At 44.4% G+C, this 23611-nt stretch overlaps 2 protein-coding genes across 2 annotated transcripts in view; one reads left to right on the top strand and one right to left on the bottom strand.

Annotated features, from left to right (window-relative positions):
• LOC140720485 (uncharacterized) overlaps nucleotides 1-21225 on the bottom strand; it is a 47918-nt gene extending 26693 nt beyond the window's left edge. Inside the window, exons 1-2 of the mRNA XM_073035335.1 lie at nucleotides 21108-21225; nucleotides 1647-1826 (exon numbers count right to left, since the gene is read on the bottom strand). Coding sequence (XP_072891436.1) covers nucleotides 1647-1826; nucleotides 21108-21225 — 298 coding nt within the window. The remainder of the gene's footprint in view (nucleotides 1-1646; nucleotides 1827-21107) is intronic.
• Nucleotides 21226-21810: 585 nt separating this feature from the next.
• The window catches only part of LOC140720483 (NACHT, LRR and PYD domains-containing protein 3-like), a 67069-nt gene continuing 65268 nt past the window's right edge, over nucleotides 21811-23611 (top strand). Inside the window, exon 1 of the mRNA XM_073035334.1 lies at nucleotides 21811-21856. Coding sequence (XP_072891435.1) covers nucleotides 21811-21856 — 46 coding nt within the window. The remainder of the gene's footprint in view (nucleotides 21857-23611) is intronic.

The raw sequence follows: 23611 nt of genomic DNA, 5'->3' as shown, positions 1-23611 counted from the left end.
CAGATGAATGAGTGTGAGAGGGAAAGTGAGAGAGAAGGGGAAGAGATATGGTTTGTGCAGAGTGAGGGGGGGGGATGAAAAAACTAGAGGGGATTAAAAATATATTTTCGGGGGCTCCCTGATCACCATATCTCTCATTGCCCTCTCTAAACACCACCCTTCCCACGGTGCTGCTTATTCACCTGCCATCCCACAGCGCTCCCTCCTTTCGCCGTCTCAGCGCTCCCCACTCAGTCACCCTTCCACCCCACCGCCCCGACCACGAGACATTCACAACACTGCCCCCTATGACATTCTGTCCTCCGACATCACACTCTCTACACCCCACTCCACAACACTTTCCCCATGACATTCCGTCCTCCCACACCAAACTCTCTACACCCCACTCCACAACACTGTCCCCCATGGCATTCCGTCCTCCCACATCACACTCTCTACACCCCACTCCACAACACAGCCCCCCGTGACATTCCGTCCTCCCACACCACACTCTCTACACCCCACTCCACAACACTGCCCCCCATGACATTCCGTCCTCCCACATCACACTCTCTACACCCCACTCCACAACACTGCCCCCCATGACATTCCGTCCTCCCACATCACACTCTCTACACCCCACTCCACAACACTGCCCCCCATGACATTCCGTCCTCCCACATCACACTCTCTACACCCCACTCCACAACACTGCCCCCATGACATTCCGTACTCCCACATCACACTCTCTACACCCCACTCCACAACACTGCCCCCCATGACATTCCGCCCTCCCACATCACACTCTCTACACCCCACTCCACAACACTGCCCCCATGACATTCCGTACTCCCACATCACACTCTCTACACCCCACTCCACAACACTGCCCCAATGACATTCCGTCCTCCCACATCACACTCTCTACACCCCACTCCACAACACTGCTCCCCATGACATTCCGTCCTCCCACATCACACTCTCTACACCCCACTCCACAGCACTGTACCCCATGACATTCCGTCCTCCCACATCACACTCTCTACACCCCACTCCACAACACTGCCCCCCCATGACATTCCGTCCTCCCACATCACACTCTCTACTCCCCACTCCACAATGCTGCCTCCATAATGCCCTCCTATGCCGGTTGCTGAACGCTACCCTTCCCAAACCACGCCAGCATCACTGACGCCCCCACCCGCTCACATTGCTCCCTCCTAGTCGCCTGTCCTTGCGCCTTCCCTCTAACATATTCTCAATCAGCGAATCATTAGGGTCAGCTGCAAGTTTGCCCTGTGGTTTCTCGACAGGAATGGACAAATTACATGAACACAGTCAAGGCAACAACGATGAAACTGACTTCCATCTCTACGGACCTGGGACACAGAGAGGGTCTGGGCTTTAGACTCCCCGTACGATACATCAGGTTCAGAAATTGGCTGAGGCTCCCTCATCATCGATCCAATCAAACACAGAGTGAATCTCCCTGTGTAGCGTCTCGCAAGTCCTGAGCTTAGAAACTGAGTGACGCTCCCTCCCCAAAGTGCCATCACAAACCCCCAGGGTCAAACGCAGAGGGGGTTTTCATCCACACTACCCAACACACGCTCTCGGAGTCAGACTCAAATTGAAACACCCCCCCTCCGTCTTTCATCCCCACTCACCTCGGGAAGGTGCCCCTGAGCCAGCATTTGTGCTTTTCATATTCATGTAAGTCTCGCTGTCGTCCATCCTGTCGAGGATCCTCTGCGTATCTGAGCTCAGGAAGGAGAAGTAACCGTTGTCAGAGTAAGCCCGTTTTGACAAGTGAGTCAGACCGATACCAAAAAACGCAAGCTGAACAGCTGAAAAAGTGAGGAAGCGAGAGCTGGGGGTGGGAGAGTTACCGTGGAGAGGGAATGAGAGTGCAAGAGAATGGCCCGCAGAGATGGACTTCGATAAAGCCTTTGACAAGGTCCCACATAGGAGGTTAGTTAATTAGATTCATTTGCTAGGTATAGATGGTAAAGTAGTAAACTGGAGTCGACATTGGCTCAATGGGAGAAACCAGAGAGTGGTAGTGGATGATTTCTTCCCTGAGTGGATCCCTGTGACTAGTGGTGTACCATTGTTATTTGTCACCTATATCAATGATCTGGATGATAATAAGGTATATTGGATCAGCAAATTTGCTGATGATACAAAGATTGGAGGTGTAGTGGACAGTGAGGTAGGTTTTCAAAGCTTGCAGAGGGATTTGGACCAGCTGGAGAAACGGACTGGAAAATGGCAAATGGAGTGTAATGCAGACAAGTGTGAGGTGTTGCATTTTGGATGGGAAAATCAAGGTGGAACATACAAGGTAAAGGTAGGGCACTGAGGAGTGCTGTAGAATAGAGGGATCTGGGGATACAGACTGGCCTTTATAAATCAAAGTATTGAGTATAAGAGCTGGAATGATATGATGCGGTTGTATAAGGTATTGGTGAGATCGAATTTGCAGTATTGTGTGCAGTTTTGGTCACCTAATTACAAGAAGGATATTAATAAATTTGAAAGAGTGCAGAGAAGGTTTAAAAGGATGTTACCGGGACTTGAGAAACTAAGTTACAGAGTAAGATTGAATAGGTTGTGACATTATTCCCTGGAGCGTAGGAGAATGAGGGGTGATTTGACAGAGGTGTATAAAATTATGATGGGAATAGAGAAAGTGAATGCAAGCAGGCTTTTTCCACTGAGGCCAGGGGAGAAAAAAAAAACAGAGGTCATGTGCTAAGGGTGAAGGTGGAAAAGGTTAAAGGGGACATTGTGGGGGGGGGGGCTTCTTCACGCAGAGAGTGGTGAAAATGTAGAAAGAGCGAACAGATGATGTGGTAAATGCGGGCTCACTTTTAACATTGAAAACTTGGACAGGTACATGGATGAGAGGTGTATGGAGGGATACGGACCAGGTGCAGGACCGTGGGACTAGACAGATAAATGGTTCGGCAGAGTCAAGAAGGGCCAAAAGGCCTGTTTCTTTGTTATAATGTTCTAAAGTTCTATGGTTCTATGGATCAGCCACAATGAAATGGTGGAGCAGACTCGATGACCCAAATGGTCTAATTCTGCTCCTACATCTTACTTTCCTATGATATGTTTCTTTTGTTTTATTGTGGAAACATTAAATGCTATTGCTAAGCTTGACTAGCTGAAGACTGAGGCCCCGAAGACCACAGGATCAGATGCAGACGCTGCTCTGCTTGTGCGAGCTAACAAAAGTTTGCAAAGATTCATTCCAAGAATGAGGTAATGTTAACTTTTCTCCGACACTGTCGTGGTAATGGAGGAACTGACTGCGGACGTGCAGTTCTAAATGTGTGCACCGCTCGGAAGCATTCGTAGACTGGCTGATATCTAACAAGTGCTTCTTGAAATCGCTCACTGTGAATCATCCCCTGAACATTTGCCAAATTTCTTCCGTACTTTTCCCTGAGAACATATGTTTCCAAATTAAGCTTCCATGTTCCTGCCTGATAGCTTCATAATTGACCTTACTCCAATCAAGTGTTTTTCTAATCGTCTCTTAATATCTCTCCAATGCTGCTGTAAAGGAAATAGAATTATGATCTCTATCTCCAGAATGCTCTCCCACTGAGAGATATGAAACCGGGCCAGTTTGATTTCCCAATACCAAATCAAGTACAGCCTCTCCTCTTGTAGGCTTATCTACATGTTGTGTCACGAAACCTTACTGCAACACACGTAAGACTCCACTCCATCTAAACCCCTTGTTCTCGGGAGATACCAATCAATATTTGAGAAATTAAACTCTGCCATCGCGACTACTCTGTTATTATCACACCTTTCCAGACTCTGTTTTCCTGTCTGCTACTTGATATCCCTGCTATTATTGGGCGGCCTATAAAAACACACATTAAAGTTATTCAACCCTTCTTGTTACTAATCTTCATCCGCAGAGACTCCGTAGAGAATTCCCACTTGGCGTACACCTTTTCTGCAGCTTTGTCACTATCTCTGTTCAACAGTGCCACGGCCCCACCTCGCTTGCCTCCCTCCCTGTCCTTTCTGAAACATCAAAACCCGGCCCCTAAAGTAACCATTTCTGTCCCTGAGGCATCCAAGTCGCTGTAATGGCCACCTCATCATAACTCCAAAGGAGACAGTGATCACACTCTCCCTCCCTTATCATAACATTGGACAGGGATAGGAACAGATCAGTTAGCAAAGCGTTTAATTGAATTAAGCCAAAATATGGGGCTAACAGGCAGGAATTTGGAAGCATAAATTGGGATTAGGTGTTCTCAGAACTGTAAGAAAGAGTTATGGTACATGTTTACGGGATATATGTTTGTAGTTATGCATAGGCATGTTCCAATGAGAAGGGGAAAGGATGGTAGGGTACAGAAACCGTGGTCAACAAATGCTGTTGGAAATGATGTCAAGAATAAAAGAAGGCCTTATGCAAAGTTCAAAAGACTAGTTGATGACAGAGTTCTGGAAGATTATAAAGCTAGCAGGAAGGAGCTTCAGAAATAAATTAGGAGAGCCGGAAGTGGCCATAGGAAGCCCCTTTAGGTTAGCATTCAGGTGCACCGCAGCACACTCGATAGGTATGTAAAGAACAAGTGGATAAGACGTGAGGGATTAGGACGAATCAAGTGTGACAGTGGAAAAGTGTGGATGGAACCGGAGTAGACAGCAGAGGTACATAATGAATACTTTGCTTCAGAATTCACTAGGGCAAAGGATTCTGGCGTTTGTACGGGTGACTTAGAGCGGACTGAAAACCTTGAGTATGTACACATTAATAAAGACAAAATGCTGGAGATTTAGAAAGCATCAAGGTGCAAAAGTCACAGGGAATGGAGGATCAGGCTACTGTGCGAGCCGAGCGAGGAGATTGCTGTACTTGTAGCGATGATGTTTGTATCATCAATGTGGACGGGTAAGGTTCCGGAGGATTAGAGGGTCGCGGATGTTGTTCCTTTATTCACGAAAGGGAGTAGAGCTAGCCCAGGAAATTATAGATCAATGAGTCTTAGTTCATTGTTTGCTACGTAGAAGGAGAAGATCCTGAGAGTCAGGATTTGTGAACATTCGGAGAGGCATGATATAATTAGTAATAGTCAGCATGGATATGCAAAGGTAGTTCGTGCCATAATAGCCGGATTGATTTTTTTTTTTATGATGTGACTGAACATATTGATGAAGGTAGCGCAGTAGATCCAGTGTATAGTGATTTCAAGGAGAATTGGATAACGTACCCATGGAAGGTTTATTGAGAAAGTAAGGGTGCATGGGACAGAAGGGGACTTTGCTTTCTGGGTGCAGAACTGGCTTGCTCACAGGAGGATTTAGATGGGTCATATTCTGCATGGAGGCCGGTGAACAGTTGAGATACCCCCAATAATGAGGTCTGTCCGAGCTTACAGCGGGACAGTCCTAGGATGCAAAACTGGGCTGAGAAGTGGCAGATGGTGTTCAACCAGGATAAGTGAGAGGTAGTCCTTTTTTGTAGGTCAAATATGATGGAAAGATTCTTGGCAGTTTGGTGGCTCAGAGACATCTTAGAGTTCGAGTCCATAGGACACTCAACGATGCTGCGCAGGTTGTCTCTGTGCTTAAGAAAGCATCCGGTATATTGGTCTTCATCAACCGTGAAGCTGAGTTTAGTAGCAGAGAGGTAATATTACAAATGATCAGACCCCACTTGGAATATGGTGCTCAGTTCTAGTCGCCTCACTACAGGAAGGATGTGGAAACAATAGAAAGGATGCAGAGGAGATTTACAAAGATGCTGCCTGGATTGGAGAGCCTGCCTTATGAGAATAGGTTGAGTAAACTCGGCCAGTTTTCCTTGGAGCTACGGGGAATGACAGACGACCTGATAAGGTGTATAAGATGATGAGAGGCAATAATCGTTTGGATAGTCAGAGGCCTTTTTTCCCCCAGGGGTGAAATGGATAGCACGAGAGTGCACAGTTTTAAGCTGCTTAGAAGTAGGTACAGAGGGGATGTCAGGGTATTTTTATTTTTTTGTGGTGAGTGCGCGTAATGCGCTGCCGGACACGGTGGTGGAGCCCGACAGGACAGGCATTTTTAACAGTCTCCTGGACAGGTACATGGAGCTCAGGAAAATAGAGAGCTATTGGCAAACCCAGGTAATTTGGAAGTCCATTCTGTGAAAGGGCTGGATGGTTCGGAGGTAAGGACATGTTCACACAGATTGTCGGCCGTAGGGTCTGTACTGTGATCTAGGCATTCTGTGTTTCTATGTTTCTATGACCGCTGGACGGAGCGGTCTGAGGAGAGTGGAACCGAGGGTCGCCTACGGTCGGGAGAGGACGAAGGGAACAAATGGACGACACTGTGAGCTCCAACGTTGGACTATTAGACTGTTTCATGAGAACGTGCCACTTTCTTTATTTTTTATGTTGCTTTGCTAACCATATAGTCAAAATACAAATTTAAAACTCAATCGTTTGCTCTCATATTGTGTACAGTTTTTAAACATCGTATAGAATCCACCTAAACGAGATTTCGTAAGTTTCTCGGTCCGGGGGCTACCATCACCCGGATGAAGCCGGGGGCCGAACCGATGATTGCATTCCCACTATTTTCTATTTTCTTGTAAGCCCTTTCTTTAGCTTTTACAAGAGCTTTGAGTTCCCTTTTCGGCCAAAATTGAATACTTCTTGAGTACTGAGAACTTCTTCATTTTTGGAATACACATGTCTTGCACCTTCCTCATCTTTTCCTAGAAACGAAAGTAATTGCTGCTCTGCAGACAACCCTTGCAGATGTGGCTGGAGAAATGGCAGATGAGTTCAACCCGGACAAATAGAAAGATATAGCACACTATTAAAGACAAGACCGTGTCGATGAGCAGAGGGATCTTACGGTCCGTGTAAGTAGCTCCAGGAACAAGGCTCCACAGTTTGCAGACGATATGAGGATAAGTGGAGGGGAAGGTAGTTTTGTGGAAGTAGACAGGCTACAGAAGGGCTTGGACAGGACAAAGTAATGGCAGCTGTACTGCTGTGTTGAAACATGCATGATCATGCACTTTGGGAGAAAATAAAATGGTTGACTATTTTCTAAATGGAGAGGAAACACAAAAAAAGCAGAGATTCACGGGGACTTTAAAGTCCTTGTGCGGGATTCCCTAAGGTTTTTTAGGGAAGTCTAATTTGCAGACTGAATGTAGAAATCTACAGCACATTCCCAGCCCCTCAGCCCCCATGTTGTGCCGATGATGTAACTTTCTCAGGTTGAGTCTGTGGTGAGGAGGGCAAATGCATGTCAGCATTTCGACTCGAATATAAAAGGAAAGGTGTGATGCTGAGAATTTATAAAGCACTGGTGAGGCCTCACGTGGAGTATTATGAACAGTTTTGGGCCTCTTATCTTAGAAAGATGTTGCTCAAAGGGGAGAGGGTTCAAACGAGGTTCACAAAAATGCTTACAAGATTGAAGGGCCTCATGTGAGAAGTGCTTGATATCTCTAGGTCTGCACTCTGGAATTTAGAAGGAAGAAGGGTGACCCCATTGAAATCTGTTTATTTAAATTCCTTGATCGAGTGGTTGTGGAGAGGATAGTTTCTATTGTTGGGGAGTCGAAGACCAGTGGACAAAGACTTGGAACAGTGGCGCGACCATTTAGAACAGAGACGAGGAAAAAATTATTTTGCCAGAGAGCGGTGAATCTGTGGATTTCCTTACCACAGGCAGCCGTGGAGGCCAAGGCTAAGATGTCCTTTTGTATATTTATATCAGAGGTTCAGGGCTTGAAGGAATACCGGCAGAAGGAGGGGATTGAGGCTGAGAAGTAAATTGGATCATCCACCATGAAATGGTGGAGCAGACTCAATGGACCAAATGGTCTAATTTTTCTACTGAATCTTACGTTCTTAAGATAAGTTACTTTGTTTTATTGCGCAAAAATAAAAATGCAGTTGCTAAGCTTGACTAGCTGAAGACTGAAGCCACAGGATAAGATGCAGACGCTGCCTTGATTGTGCGAGCTAACAGAAGCTAACCACATTTTATACCAAGAATGAGGTAATGTTAACTTTTCTGCGAAACTGTCTTGGTAATGGAGGAACTGACAACAGATGTGCAGTTCTAATTTTGTGCACCGCACGAAAGCCTTCGGAGACTGGCTGATTTCCAACAAGTGCTTCTTGAAATCGCTCAGTGTGTATATTTGGCTGTTGGCTATCGCCCAAAATTCACTGTATAAATTTAAGATATAACCTGACTTTCGCGGAGTCGCAGGCAATGTTATCACGAATTCAAGGGTTAACCGTACACCGATGTTTGTGCCTTCATTTCCCTTTGATCCCGGGATAAATTATTGTATGTCCTTTCTTTAGCTTTTACAAGAGCCTTGAGTTCCCTTTTTTGCCACAATTGAATACTTCTTGATAATTGAATACTTCTTCATTTTTAAGAATACACATGTCCTGCATCTTCCTCATTTTTTCCCCCCAGAAATTGAAGCCATTGCCGCTCTGCTGACATCCCTTGCAGATATGGTTGGAAAAATGACAGTGGAGTTCAACACGGACAAATACAAACATATAGCACACTATTAAAGACAAAACTTTTTCGATGAGCAGAGGGGCCTTGCGCTCCGTGTTCATAGATCCCTGAACGTGGCTCCACTGTTTGCAGACCAAATGAGGACAAGTGGAGTGGCAGGTAGTTTCGAGGAAGTAGACGGGCTACAGAAGGACTTAGAGAGGGCAAAGAAATGGCAGATGGACTACTGTGTGAGGTATTGCACTTTGGAAGGAAAAAACAAGGTAGAACATACAATGCTAATGGTAAGGCACCGAGGACTGCAGTGGGAAACAGGGATCGGGGAATACAGATATATAATTCCCTAAAAGTAGCTTCAGAGGTAGATACGGTAGTAAAGAGAGCTTTTGGTGCATTGGCCTTTCTAAATCAGTCTAATTCAGTATAAGACTTGGAATGTTATGGTGAGGTTATATAAGGCATTGGTGAGGCCGAATTTGGAGTATTGTGTGCAGTTTTAGTCACAAAATTACAAAACGGATATTAATAAGTTTGAAGGAGTGCAGAGAAGGTTTAGAAGGATGCTGCCGGGACTTGAGAAACTGAGTTACAGAGAAAAGTTGAATAGTTTTGGTCTTTACTCATCGGAACGTAGAAGAATGAGGGGAGACATGATAGAGGCGTATAAAATTATGATGGGTATAGATAAAATGAATGCAAGCAGGCTTTTTCCACTGAGGCGAGGGGACAAAAAAATCAGAGCTCAAGGGTTAAGGTTGAAGGGTGAAAAGTTTAAAGGGAACTTTAGGGGGGCTTCTTCGCACAGAGAGTGGTGCGAGTGTGGAACGTGCTGCCAGATGAAGTGGTAACTGCCGGCTCACTTTTAGCATTTAAGAAATAACCTGGACAGGTACATGGATGAGAGGTGTGTGGAGGAATATAGTCCAAGTGCAGGTCAGTAGGACTAGGCAGAAAAATGGTTCGGCACAGCCAAGAAGGGCCGAAAGGCCTGTTTTTGTGCAGTAATCTTCTATGGTTCTATGGTTTATAAATGACAGACCACATCACCTCAAACTCCTAACGTTGTAATCCCTTCTGTTACGAGAGAGCCATAGGTGGTGATGAAAGCAAGTGGCGATTAGATTCTCGAACACACTCCGACTCAGACTTGAAATAAACAGGACAACAATGAAATCGAAAGATAAAGTCACAAACAGCAGTACAAGACATGGATCTCCTACGGTTGAGAGCTGAGATCTCAGCCTGAGGCCTTTAAGGACATAGATTCCATGAAGGAAGATTGGCAGATAATAAATGGCATTCCGAGTCTTAAAGGGAAAGAGACACCTTACTACGCTCCGCCACCTGGATGTTTGACGCTGTCCGGTCGGGAACATGACACCTTATTCACATCTGGCTGAATGTGTTGGGTCTAATGTAGATGTTCTGAGATGCTGACAACTAGATTGCCAGGAACTTCAAATCATTGGGAGTGCAGATTTAAGCCATTTGGCCCATCGGGTCTGCTCCAACATTTGATCTTCGCTGATCAAGTTGGCTGAATCCCAATGAAACTCCCACTAAAAATATGCCCAGTAACCTCTTCTCCATGGGCGTCTGTGGCAACGAATTCCACAGGTTCACTCCTCTCCGGCAAAATAAATTCCTCCCACCCACTCTCCGTTGTAAATGGAAATCCCTCCATTCTGAGGCCGTGTTCTGCAGTTTTAGTATCGCTCCCGCCCCACCTCAGGAAGCCTTATCTCCACACGTACTCTATCGAGGATCTTCAACGTTTGATCGGCTTCAATGAGGTTCTTGTGAAGGATGAACAGTTCTGATGGGCAGAAGGGCGCAAGGTTGCCCACGTCCCCTTCCCCTGGGAGAATTACAAACCGTTTCTGTTGCCAGGCTGCTAATGAGAGAGAAAGAGATGGAACAAAAACATACTGGGACTGGAACATTTGCTTCAGACAAGGGCGAGATAACACCGGGGGAGAGAGACAATATTATGACTCCAGTAAGACTCACAGCTCCGGAGAGGGCTGTTTACTTGGTACTATTCTGTTCATTGAAATTCCTCAGTGGACAGCCGGAGTGGGCTGGTTTGATGGACTAAGCCATTCAAAGCTGATTGACACCTGAGACCCCGTGAGTAGGGATAAAAGTGAGGTCTGGGGAGACACCCCTCAGACACACCAGGAAACGCACCAAGAGATACACTAGTGAGCACTGTTTAAGGATTGGAACCCACGAGAAAGTGTGGAGGCATCGGAGACCGAACGAAGGATCGGTCAATTTTAACTCACAGTATTTATAGCGAGGCCGGTGGGTGCTTGTGTGTGTGTCCACCCTTGCCTGGGTGACGAGTCAACCATGGAAGAACGGTCTAGCTAATGGACAGAGGGGTCATAACTGAATGGCCACAACAACACATCGAAGAATCAAGAAAGTAAATGAAGGTTTGCAAGACAATAGCTGTTACTGTTTGCTCTCTCTCTCTCTCTCTCTCTCTCTCTCTCTCTCTCTCTCTCTCTCTCTCTCTCTCTCTCTCTCTCTCTCTCTCTCTCTCTCTCTCTCTCTCTCTCTCTCTCTCTCTCTCTCTCTCTCTCCAACAATTACAACACATCGACCAACAACTACCTCAACCTGTATGAACGAACTGAACTTTATATTCACATATGACAATTCATTATCTCCTAAACATCGATAGAGCTTGTTTATTATTGATTATTATTATACCCACACTTTTAGGTTTAGGATTGCTAACGTGTATTCTCTGTATATTTGCATTGTTGATATTGATTTGTATATTTTACTAATAAACACTGTTTGGAAAATAGTACCAGACTCCAACGGACACTTCTATCTTTGCTGGTAAGACACCCAGTTACGGGGAGCGTAACAAGGTCAAGGAAGATAATCAGCGTTTTTTTAAGGTTTTTAGAAAGATCAACTGTTTCATTCTAACTCACCGACCGAACTGAAAGGCGTTTCAATTTTCATAGACACCTCGATCTCATTTGTTCATTATAACATAATCTCAGAACATATGGTAGATTTCTATTAATTACCGGTTTACTTTATAAACAAAAGGTAGATTTGGTTAACATTTATGCACCGAGTACTGACTATCTTGAATCATTTAAGAATATATTTGTACATCTTCTACATTTAAATGAATATATGTTAATAGTGGGCGGAGATTTTAAATGTTGTCTGAATACTGTGATGGATAGGTCTGCTCCCAATCAGGTACTTCCAAACAAATCTGCTACTTTTATTAATTCATTTTAGCGGACTCGAGAATTTTAGAAATTTGGAGGGTTTTACATCCTAATGTATTTCATTTTTTCATAAATATCATAATTAGAATCGATACCTTCTTTATTGATTCGCGATTAGTTTCTTCTATAACTGTGTGTGCGGATGATGCAATCGCCATTTCTGATCATGTCCCTTTGAAATTATCAATTAAATTGATGTAACTTTTAGAAATAGACAATGGCGATTCAACTCTATTTTGCTACAGGATTTAAATGTTGTTAATTTCATTAAAGAACAGATTGAATTTTTCTTTTCAACTAACTCAACGGAAGAAATTTCCGGTGGGCTATTGTGGGATACCTATATATATTATATATCCGTGGCAAAAATTATTTCATACTCTGCAGAATTGTAAAAACGAATTAATAGTGAAATATGTACATTGTTTGATAAGAATAAGGACATTGATAAATATTCCATTGTTTCCAATCTGGAGATTTATGAAGAGAGAGTTGAACTTCAGATGCAACACAGTTTGTTAATACCATCCCAGATTGAAAACCGATTACTTAAAACTAAGAGTCAATTTTATATACATGGTAATAAATCCAGTAATTTATTGGTCAAATATTGAAAGCTGCTTCGGCGAAACGTCTGATTAATAAAGTTCGCATACGTGAGGTATTTTGACGGTTGACCATGATGAGATTAATTATTCTTAATTAATTAATTAAACTGATGAACGTTTAGCAGTAGATGTGCCCATTACTAAATAAAGAAAGCAATTTTTTCGATGAACTCTGGTAAAACACCTTACCCGGTTGGGTATATATCTGAATTTTAAAAATCTTTTTCTGATTTACTTTCTCCCTGGTTATGTAGAATTTTTGAAGATGTTTTATTTGTAGTTATATTACCACAAACCTTTTAGGAAGCATCTTTTTTCTCTAATTGGTAAAAAAGACAAAGATCCCACTTAATGTGTATCATACAGACGTATATCTTTTTTGAATGTGGATTCTAAAATCCATACCAAAATATTAGCAATTAGATTAGAGAAGAAATGGCCGGAAATTGTCTCCGAGTATGTCAGGATTTGTTAAAAATCGTAATTCGCATTTTAATGTTAGGAGGTTAATGAACATTGTATACGCAACTTCATCTAATACTCCAGAATGTGTTATTTCGCCTGACGCCAAGAAGTCTTTTGACAGACTTGAATGGGAATATTTTTTATATACTTCAATAATTTAATTTTAGCCCACAATTTATATCTTAGATTCAACTGATGTATCATACACCTTTGGCCGCTGTATTTTCCAATAATCAGAGATCTCTCTTTTATTAGGCTTTTTCGAGGTACTAGACCGGGTTGACCTTTAAGCCCTTTACTATTTGATATTGCCCTGATGCCCTTGGAAATCGTTCTTCGTAATTCACACAATATATTTGGAATTATTCCTGGGAATGGGACGCATAATGTTTCACTGTATGCAGATGACCTGTTGATATATACCTCTAACCCAAAGGAATCCATTCCTGCAGTAATAATGGTACTTGCTCAGTTTAGTAGTATTTCTGGTTATATTGAATCTTAATAAGAGTGTCCTTTGCCATTAAATATGAAAGTTTCAATTTATAGACAATCATCATTTGGGTAGTTTACTGATTATTTTATTTATTGTCGTGGTAAAATTGCTAAGAAGCATAAGGACCTATTTAAAGTTTTTTTTTAACCCTTAATTAATCATGTTAAACAACTGTTTACTAAATGATCCCCATTGTCGTTATCTTTGATTGGTCGAATTAATGCTATTAAGATGATTATTTTACCTAAATATCTGTATCTGTTTCAGGCGGTATCATTTTTCATTCCTAAATCTTTTTTTATATTACTAATTCTAAAATTTCTTCATGTATATGGCAGAATAGAAATAGTATTTACAGAAATCAAAAAAGGAAGGTGGATTGGCTTTGCCGAATCTTGGACTTTATTACTGTGCAATTAATATTCGATAATTAACGTTTCGGACAAAAGAGCTGGATGAAACTCAATGTTCACAATTGATGAACCTCGAGCGGGTGTCTGCCCATGGATTTTCACTGGCTTCTATTTTAGGGCATCCGCTTCCATTTGCACTTACTAAATTGAATAACCCAATGATAAATCCAATAATTAAACACACAGTACGAATATGGTTTCAATTTAGTATTTATTTTTGGATTGAATAAATTTATCCTGTCAAGTTCTATTATATCTTTTTTTTTCTTTCAACCATCTAGAATTGATCAAGCTTTTTTCTTTTACGCAAAGCAAAGGGAATAACATGTTTTCGTGGTTTATTCATGGATGAATGTTTTATGTCTTTTGAACAGTTGACTAATGAATATAATTTGCCTAGATAGCATTTTTCAGATATTTACTGATTAGAAACTTTCTGAACGCCACTTTAGTAAGCTTTCGGATATCGCAACAAATTGAAATTACAGAAGAAATAAAAAGTAAGTTTAAATCCATATCAGAAGAGCTTAATAGCATTTATTCATGATTTAATTATGAAAATACCCTTGGGTACTTCCGACAAAACAGACTGAGTGGGAAAGAGAATTTCAAATATCTTTATCTACAAAGAAATGGGAGACAATTCAAATAGTTAATACTTCAAGATGTGCCAGACTGTTTGATACAATTTAATGTAGTTCATTGGGCTCATATATCCAAGGATAAGTTTGCTCGTTTTAACTTCCATATAAATCTTGTCTGTGATAGATGTAATTCTTAAGTAGCTCCCTGGCACATATTTTCTGGAATTGTCCTCTCATAGGAAAATATTGGGAAGATATTTTTGATATTATTTCAATAGTTCTGCGTGTTGCTTTACAACCTCATCCTATTACTGCAATTTTTGGACAACCAGTGATAGAATCCACTCATTTGTCCTCATCAGCTTGCCGTTCAATTGCATTTGTTACATTAATAGCTAGTAGATCCATTTTACTTAAATAGAAATATTCCAATCCTCCTACAACATTTCATTGGTTTTCCCAAACGATTGCATGGTTAAACTAAAAAAAAAATAGGAGCGGTAAGAAGGATCCTTCGTTTAAATTTGAAGAAACTTGGCGGAAATTTATTCAATATTTTTTTTAATGATGTAAACTGATACTTTCTGGATCCTTTTTTTAGTATTTTTTTGTTCAGGTATAGAGGAACGGAGTTAAAAAAATATAATTTTAGCCGATGGGATATGGCAGCCCAATCTTTGTTTGTTTGTTTTTTAGTTTAGTTTTTTCATAGATTGAGGTTCTTTTTTCACTCTTTATAAAATATCTTTTTCACGGCTGGTTACTAAGAGATTGGGAGGCTAAACTACATCTGTTATTTGGAAACTGTGTTTGTACATGTTGACCGTTATTAATGTAATCCCGATCTCTTTGAATCACTGTCATTATTGTTATGTTTACCTATTTGAAACTTAATAAAATGATTGAAAAAGAAAGAAAGAAAAAGGAAAACATAGAGAAGCTACAGCACAATACAGGTCTTTAACCACAAATCTGTGCCGAACCTGTACTTAACTTAGAAATTACCCATTGTTACCCATAGCCCTCTAATTTTCCAAGCTCTATTTACCTATCCAAAAAGCTTCCTGGCATCAAGGTAACCGTGCATCCAGTTCGCCGTCTCTCCCTGGGTATCATGCGGTGTAACTTCCCACAGCAGCTGACCATGTGGAACCTGATCAAAGGCCTCACTGATGCCCGTATCGGCCACAGTCCGGGAGCAGACGTGTCATAGGTCAAAGGGAATATATTTGGGAATAAGAGGTTTAGAGGGATCTGGGGAAGAGATTATTTGGAACATAGAACAAAGAACAGTACAGCAGAGTTCAGGCCCTTCGGCCCACAATGTTGTGCGACTCTTAAACCCTGCCTCCCATATAACTCCTCCATATACCTGTCTAGTAGTCTCTTAAACTTCACTGGTGTATCTGCCTCCACCACTGACCCAGGCAGAGCATTCCACGCATCAACCACTCTCTGAGTGAAAAAAAACTTCCTCTAATATCCCCCTTGAATTTCCCTCCCCTTACCTTAAAGCCATATCCTCTTGTATTGAGCACTGGTGCCCTGAGGAAGAGGTGCTGGGTGTCCACTCTATCTATTCCTCTTAATATCTTGTACACCTCTATCATGTCTCCTCTCATCCTCCTCCACTCCCAAGAGTAAAGCCCAAGCTCCCTTAATCTCTGATCATAATGCATTCTCTCTAAACCAGGCATCAAACTGGTAAATCTCCTCTGTACCCTTTCCAATGCTTCCACATCCTTCCTATAGTGAGGCGACCAGAACTGGACACAGTGCTCCAAGTAAAAACACAAAATGCTGGCAGAACTCAGCAGGCCAGACAGCATCTATGGGAGGAGGTAGTGACGATGTTTCGGGCCGAAACTTTTAATCAGGAGTGAAGTATCATGGGATGGTCGAGGGGGGATAAGAAGTAGGGGGAGGGATCACGTAGTGAACTGGGAAGTGATAGGCTGGAGGGAAATGGGCTGGGGGGAAGGTGGAGAATTATGGGAAATAAAAGAGAAAGAAAGGTAGGGCCGGGGGGAGATTATAGTGACGGCGGAAAAAGAAAGAAGGAGAACAAGACTAAAATAATAGATAGAGATGGGGGTAAGAGGGGGGGCAGGGGTATCAACGGAGGTCTGTGAGTTGAATGTTCATGCCGGCAGGTAGGAGGCTACCTGGGCGGGAGATAAGGTATTGCTCCATCGACCTGCGTGTGGCCTCATCTTGACGGTAGAGGAGGCCATGGACAGACATGTCGGAATGGGAGTGGTCTGTGGAATTGAAGTGTGTGGCCACAGGAAGATCCCGCAACTGCTGGATGACTGAGCGCCAGTTGCGGCGCGTCTCCCCAATGTATAAATGGCCGCATCGGGAGCACCGGATACAGTATATCACCCCAGTTGACTCGCAGGTGAAGTGGTGCCTCACCTGAAAGGACTGTCTGGGGCCTGGGATGGTGGTGAGGGAAGAAGTGTGGGGGCAGGTGTAGCACTTCTTCCGTTTGCAGGGATGAGTGCCCGGAGGGAGGTCGGTGGGGTGGGATGGGGGGTGGGATGAATGGACAAGGAAGTCGCGTCGGGAGCGAAACCGAGAGTCTGGGGTTTGAGAGGACAACATCCAAATAATCAAGCTTCCCTTTAAAACTGAGATGAGAGAAACCTCTTCAGCAAAACAGTGTTCAATCTGTGGAGTTTGCAGCAACAGATGGTGATTGAGTTTCTCACTGCGTATATTTACGGCAGAGGTTTATATATTATTGATCGCCAACTATTGATCATTTTTGTTAGCCAGAGCTACTAGAGAATTAACTGAATACAGCACGTTAAAAGCAGACTTTACAGTTTTAGATTCTTCATTTCAAAATGGCTGCAGTGTCAACCTTTGTCACAATGAAACTCACAGCATACGATGTCGAGTTTGTCATTTCCCTTTTAGGTTATTTTGTGGTGGGCCACTTCCTCCGTTTCCAGGGTAACGGCCCACCAGAACTGCAAGAAGAGCTGCACATTTTTTTAACGCTCAGTGTTCACCGCCTCTCAGGGTAGAGACAGTGGCCTCAGGAGCAAAGGAAACAGAATGATAGTGGGAGGAAAGGATGCTGTGAGCATTGGCGGTATGGAATGAACTGAGAACATAGAAGCATAGAAACATAGAGAACCTATAACATAATACACTGGCCCTTCGGCCAAGAGTGCTGTGCTGTCCCAAACATGAACTTACTTTCGAGAATTCCTAGGGTTACCCATCAGCCCTCTATTCCTCTAAGTTCCATGTACTTGCCCAAAATTCTCCTAAAACACCCCACTCTATCCGTCTCCACACCGTCGCCGGCAGGCCATTCCACGCACTCACCACTGTCTGCGTACAAAAACCTTACCCAGACATCGCCTCGGTACCTATTTCCAAGCCTCTTAAAACTGTGTCCTCTCGCGTTAGCCATTTCAGCCCTGAGAAAAAGCCGCTGACTATCCACACGATCAATGCCTCTCATCATCCTATACGCCTCTATCAGGTCACATCTCATCCTCCATCTGTCGAAGGAGAAAAGGGCCAAGTTCACTCAACCTATTCTCATAGGGCATGCTCCCCAATCCAGAAAAAATCCTTGTAAATCTCTTCTGCAAACTTTGTATAGTTTCTACAACCTTTCAGCACTGAGGGGACCAGGACTGAGTCCAGTACTCCAAGTTGGGTCTGACCAGGATCCTAAACAGCTGTAACTTTACCACTTGACTCTTGAACTCATCCCATGGTTGATGAAGGCCAATGAACCGTACACCTTCTTAACCATAGAGTCAATCTGCGCAGCTGCATTCAGTGTCCTATGGACTCGGACCCCAAGATCCCTCTGATCCTCCACACTGCCAAGAGTCTTGCCAATAATACGACATTCTGCCATGATATTCGACCTACCAAAATGAACCACCTCACAATTATCTGGGTTGAACGCCCTCTGCCACTTCTCAGCACAGTATTCCATCCTATCAATGTCCCGCTGTAACCTCGACAGCCCTCCACACTATCCACAACACCCCCAACCTTTGTGTCATCGGTAAATTTACTTTTTTGTAATTTATTTTTTATTGAAGTTCATCATCAAACAAACATTTCCATGTGATATACTTCAGATATTGTACATACATATCACATAATTATATTTGCCACAAATATCATCTCTCTCATGATTCTGCCTTCTTGAACTACACATAGTGCTTTCCCCTTACACTCCTTCTCTACCTTTCCTGCCTAACCCCACCCAGCTTCCCCTCCCCCACCCTTTGATCTTTCCCCTTACTGGTTTTTCACCTGGCACCTCAAAGCCTTCGCCTTCCCACCCTTCCCCCTTCTTTATAGAACATAGAATCGTACAGCACATTGCAGGCCCTTCGGCCCACAATGTTGTTCCGACCCTCAAACCCTGCCTGCCATATAACCTTCCACATTAAATTCATCCATATACCTGTCTAACAGACTCTTAAACTTGACTAGTGTATCTGCCTCCACCAATGACTGGCATTGCATTCCACGCAACAACCACTCTCTGAGTGAAAAACCTTCCTCTAATATCCCCCTTGAACTTCCCTCCCCTTACCTTAAAGCCATGTCCTCTTGTACTGAACAGTGGTGCCCTGGGGAAGAGGCGCTGGCTGTCCACTCTGTCAATTCCTCTTAATATCTTGTACACCTCTATCATGTCTCCTCTCATCCTCCTTCTCTCCAAAGAGTAAAGCCCTAGATCCCTTAATCTCTGATCATAATCTATACTCTCTAAAACAAGCAGCATCCTGGTAAATCTCCTCTGTTCCCTTCCCAATGCTTTCACATCCTTCCTATAGTGAGGTGACCAGAACTGGACACAGTACTCCAAGTGTGGCCTAACCAGAGTTTTATAGAGCTGCATCATTACATCACGTCTATTAAACTCTGTCCCTCGACTTATGAATGCTAACACCCCATAGGCTTTCTTAACTACCCTATCTACCTGTGAGGCAACTTTCAGGGGTCTGTGGACAAGTACCCCCTGACCCCCCTGCTTCTCCACACTACCAAGTATCCTGCCATTTACCTTGCCTTGGAATTTGTCATTCCAAAGTGTACCACCTCACACTTTACCGGGTTGAACTCCATCTGCCCCTTCTCAGCCCACTTCTGCATCCTATCAATGTCTCTGCCCAATCGTTGACAATCCTGTATACTATCTGCTACACCACCAACCTTTGTGTCGTCTGAAAACTTCCCAACCCACACTTCTACCCCCACATCCAGGTCGTTAATAAAAAATCACAAGAAGTAGAGGTCCCAGAACAGATCCTTGTGGGACAACACTAGTCACAACCCTCCAATCTGAATGTACTCCCTCCACTGCGACCCTCTGCCTTCTGCAGGCAAGCCAATTCTGAATCCACCTGGCCAAACTTCCCTGGATCCCATGGCTTCTGACTTTCTGAATAAGCCTACCGTGTGGAACCTTGTCAAATGCCTTATTAAAATCCATGTAGATCACATCCACTGCACTACCCCCATCTATATGCCTGCTCACTATCGGGCTTGTTAGGCACGATCTGCCCTTCACAAAGCCATGCTGACTATACCTGATCAGACCATGATTCTCTAAATGCCCATAGATCCTATCTCTAAGAATCTTTTCCAACAGCTTTCCCACCATAGACTATAGTGACCCTGCCCCCTCCCTCTCAATCCTGCCGAAGGGTCTCGGCCTGAAATGTTGACTTTTCGTGTCCACGGAAGCTGCCCGACCTGCTGAGTTCCTCCAGCGTGTTGTACGTGTTCCTTTGACCCCTGCATCTGAGAGTATTTGGTGTAAAATCCCGCTCCCCATACTAACACGGGTTATACAGACCAAAGAACAAACTGCCGGAGGAACACAGTGGGTCGGGCAGCGGCTGTGGAAGGAAATGGACCGTCAACATTTCGGGCCGAGACCCTCCCTCTGGACTGAGAGTGGACAGGAAATATTCAGAGAAAAGCGGTGAGGGGTAGGGATGGGGCAAGAGCTGGGGAGAGAGAGGTGGATCCAGGTTTGAGGGGAGGTGGCAAGGTGGAAATAGTGACATGGGTGGGAGGTGAGTTGTGGGTGCAATACGGGGCTACAGAAATAGAATTTAATTCCATGGAGGATTATAAGAAGTTGGACAGTGTTTGCTTTAGAGATTCGCCAGACTGATTCCTGGAGGACGATGAAGTCTCAGTGATCATCTTCACATAAATCAAAGGCCGGCAGATGTATGGAGACCGAAGGGATCGAGGAAATGAGGATCGAGCAGAAACATGTGGGCTGAGATGGGAGAGCAGCCGCCATCTTGATGGTTGGAGGAGCTGAATAGCCTCCTCCTGCTGTTTCTCACTTGATGTTCCAGGGTTCCTGTTCAGTGAGGCTCCGGAGGATGGTGAATAGAAATTACTGTTTATAAACAGACAAGTGATTTCAATGAAACCTGCGCAATTCCTGTTCGGGTGGGCATTGTGTATCGGACCGGGATGGAATCGAACCCGCAAAGCTCCAGGAACCGGGAGGCGGAGCAATGGGGACGGGAAAGATACAGAGGGGAACATTAAAAATGTAGCTGGTGTAAGTATGAAATAAGGTTTAAAATGCGGCAGGTAGGTCGGTCAGTGTGTGAGGGGCGAGGAGCAGAGTCCCCAGTTCAGGAGGGAGTCCCTCCTCCCGTCACGTGATCCAGCGTCTGGCTCCCATTTCAAACACAGATCTGCAGCATCTGAGGTTCTCGCTTCCGAGGCCCCGCCCCCGCTCTCACAGTCTCCGGATGGGCGGTGCTTTTCTTTCCGTCCTCTGTCGAAGCGGGTCGTCGGCGGGGAGTGGTGTACCGATCGCTCTTTGCGGGACAAATTAATCAAGTTCTCATCGGTGAGCATTCAGGCCGGTCATTAGGGGTGAACGCGACCAACAATTTCCCATCGGTGAGTACTGAAGCCGATTCGGGTGAGGGGTGTGGTTGAGGGGACCTGATGTCGGGCAGGGAGTCCCGTTAACTTCCTCGAACTGGCGGCCTCGTCCCGCTTCCTGGATCCAACCTGTCGTGGTCGGACCGGGTTATGGGACCTTCACGCCGGACCGCCTGAGATGAGCCGCCGCTCAGCCCCTGGTGTTCTGGTCCCAGGAGCGGGATGAGGTGGTGATGCCGAGATTAAACACACGCATTAAAATGTACCTGGGGAACTTTACCTCCATCACCCGGCCCGGTAGCGGATCCAGACTTCACCTGGATCGACGCCTGGGGTCGGTAATTGTTTTACATGCTTACATCTCACCGGAAGCGGGCGTTCGGCCCGCTGTGTGCTTGCAGACAGCGAGGGTTAAACAGAGTGATCTCACCCTCGGGACACTGCTCCACGTGTATGAGTAGAAGCATGTTTCCCCCGTTCAGACAGAGGTTTATTTGAACACCGCACACGGCGGGGTAAAAGCGGCCATTTCAATTTTAGTATCACCGTTACAAAATGGCTGCAGTGTTCATCTTTGTCAAAACGACACTTGTATCACATGGTGAGTTTGTTATTTCCTTTTTCGGTTTTTTTCAGTGAGCCACTTCCTCTGTTTCCATGGTAACAGCCCGTCAGAGCTGCAGCGAGTGTTTCACTGGTTCTGTGGTCACGGCCTCTCAGCGCAGAGACTGCGGCCTCAGGGGCAAATGCACAGAGTGACAGTGGGGGGAAAGGATGCTGTGAGCATTGACCGTATGGGCTGAGTTACACCAGGGTCAGAATGAACTGACAACTGACACATTGGTTGGGGTGGGGTGGCAATCAGTTACTATCTGTGCATTAAAATGAAGAGGGAGGAAATACTACAGTTGCAGGAAATTTAAAGTGAGGAGGAGAAAAATACTGGAGACGCTCAGCAGATCACGGACAGTCTTAGTTCTGGAACTGGGTCTTCCACCATTTCACCTTTCAGAGATGTAGTCTGATGTACTGAGTTCCCAGCATTTTCTACTTTGTAATTTTACATTTTGGGCAGCCAGCTGTGCTGGGCAAGATCCCTCACAGCACGAAGATTGTGATCAAATGTGCTCGGTTTTGCTGCTGGGGACAGGCTGAAGTGTATCCGCAACCTCTACACAGACCGGGGAACCAGACTGAGCCCCGGCCCCGGCAGAGGGTTATTAGGTTCCAGTTCCACCTTAGTCTGTGAATCGGACATGGCAGGAACACCACGGCAAATCGCCGGCACCAAAGCGTCTGTGTATGGGTGAGAATATTGGGCTGGTGACTCTGAGGATATGGAACGGGCAGTATGCGGGCTTCAGTCCAGGTTGGTAATTCCACAGCTGGGATCGGAATTTTCTCAGTATGGAGTGAAGCTGAAGTCTCGGGCGGTTGGGCATTAGTCATGGGGAAATCACCCTCTACACTGCCCAAGAGGACATCATATCTGTCAACTATTTTGGAGATTATTTAAGAGTTCACTAGGGAGTTGGGTGAAGTTGTGCAGTGATGTTGTTTATCTGAACTTTGGTAAAGTCTGTAACAAAATCCCGCGTGGCAGCTGATCGGGGAGGTTCGGTCACGAGGGATTCACGGGGAGCTGGCGAGGAGGATTCACTCCGGGTTCGAGAACAAGAAGCAGAGGGAGATGATTAAAGATGGTTTTAGCGAATGGAGGCCTGTGACGACTGGGGTGTGTGTGTCAGCGTTGAGACCTCTGTAATTCACTATTCATGCCATTGACTTGTGTATGAATCAACATGGCTACACAGAGTATTATGTACAGTTGTGTTCACCCTACTGTAGTAAATATATTTGAAGCTGGAGAGGGTGCGGAAGAGATTACTGAAGATGTTGCCTGGACTAGAGGGCCGAGTCATAGGAAGCGTTTGGCCGAGCTGGACCTTTATTCCAGAGGAGAATGAGGGTGACATTGTAGGAGCTGATGGAATCAAGTGGGAGATTAGATAATGTGGATGGTCGTGGCATTCTCCCCAGGGTTCAAGATCCAAAATTGTTTTATGTCACTCCATTACACAAGTGTGAAGGAGAACTAAATAATTGTTACTCTGGATCCAAAGCAAGACAGAAAAAAAAAGATGGAGACCACAATAATAGACAAAGCACGATACATAAAGTATGATCGTTTAAAAATATTGATTGTCTGTCCATACAGTGAGGTTAAGCACAGGAGTGTCTCGACATATGAGACGGACATTGATTGTCTGTCCATAAAGTGAGGTTAAGCACAGGAGTGTCTGGACATATGAGACTGACATTGATTGTCTGTCCATAAAGTGAGGTTAAGCACAGG

Source organism: Hemitrygon akajei, unplaced genomic scaffold (assembly GCF_048418815.1).
Source record: "Hemitrygon akajei unplaced genomic scaffold, sHemAka1.3 Scf000043, whole genome shotgun sequence".
Lineage (NCBI taxonomy): Eukaryota > Metazoa > Chordata > Chondrichthyes > Myliobatiformes > Dasyatidae > Hemitrygon > Hemitrygon akajei.
This window is presented reverse-complemented; position numbering and strand designations above follow the sequence as displayed.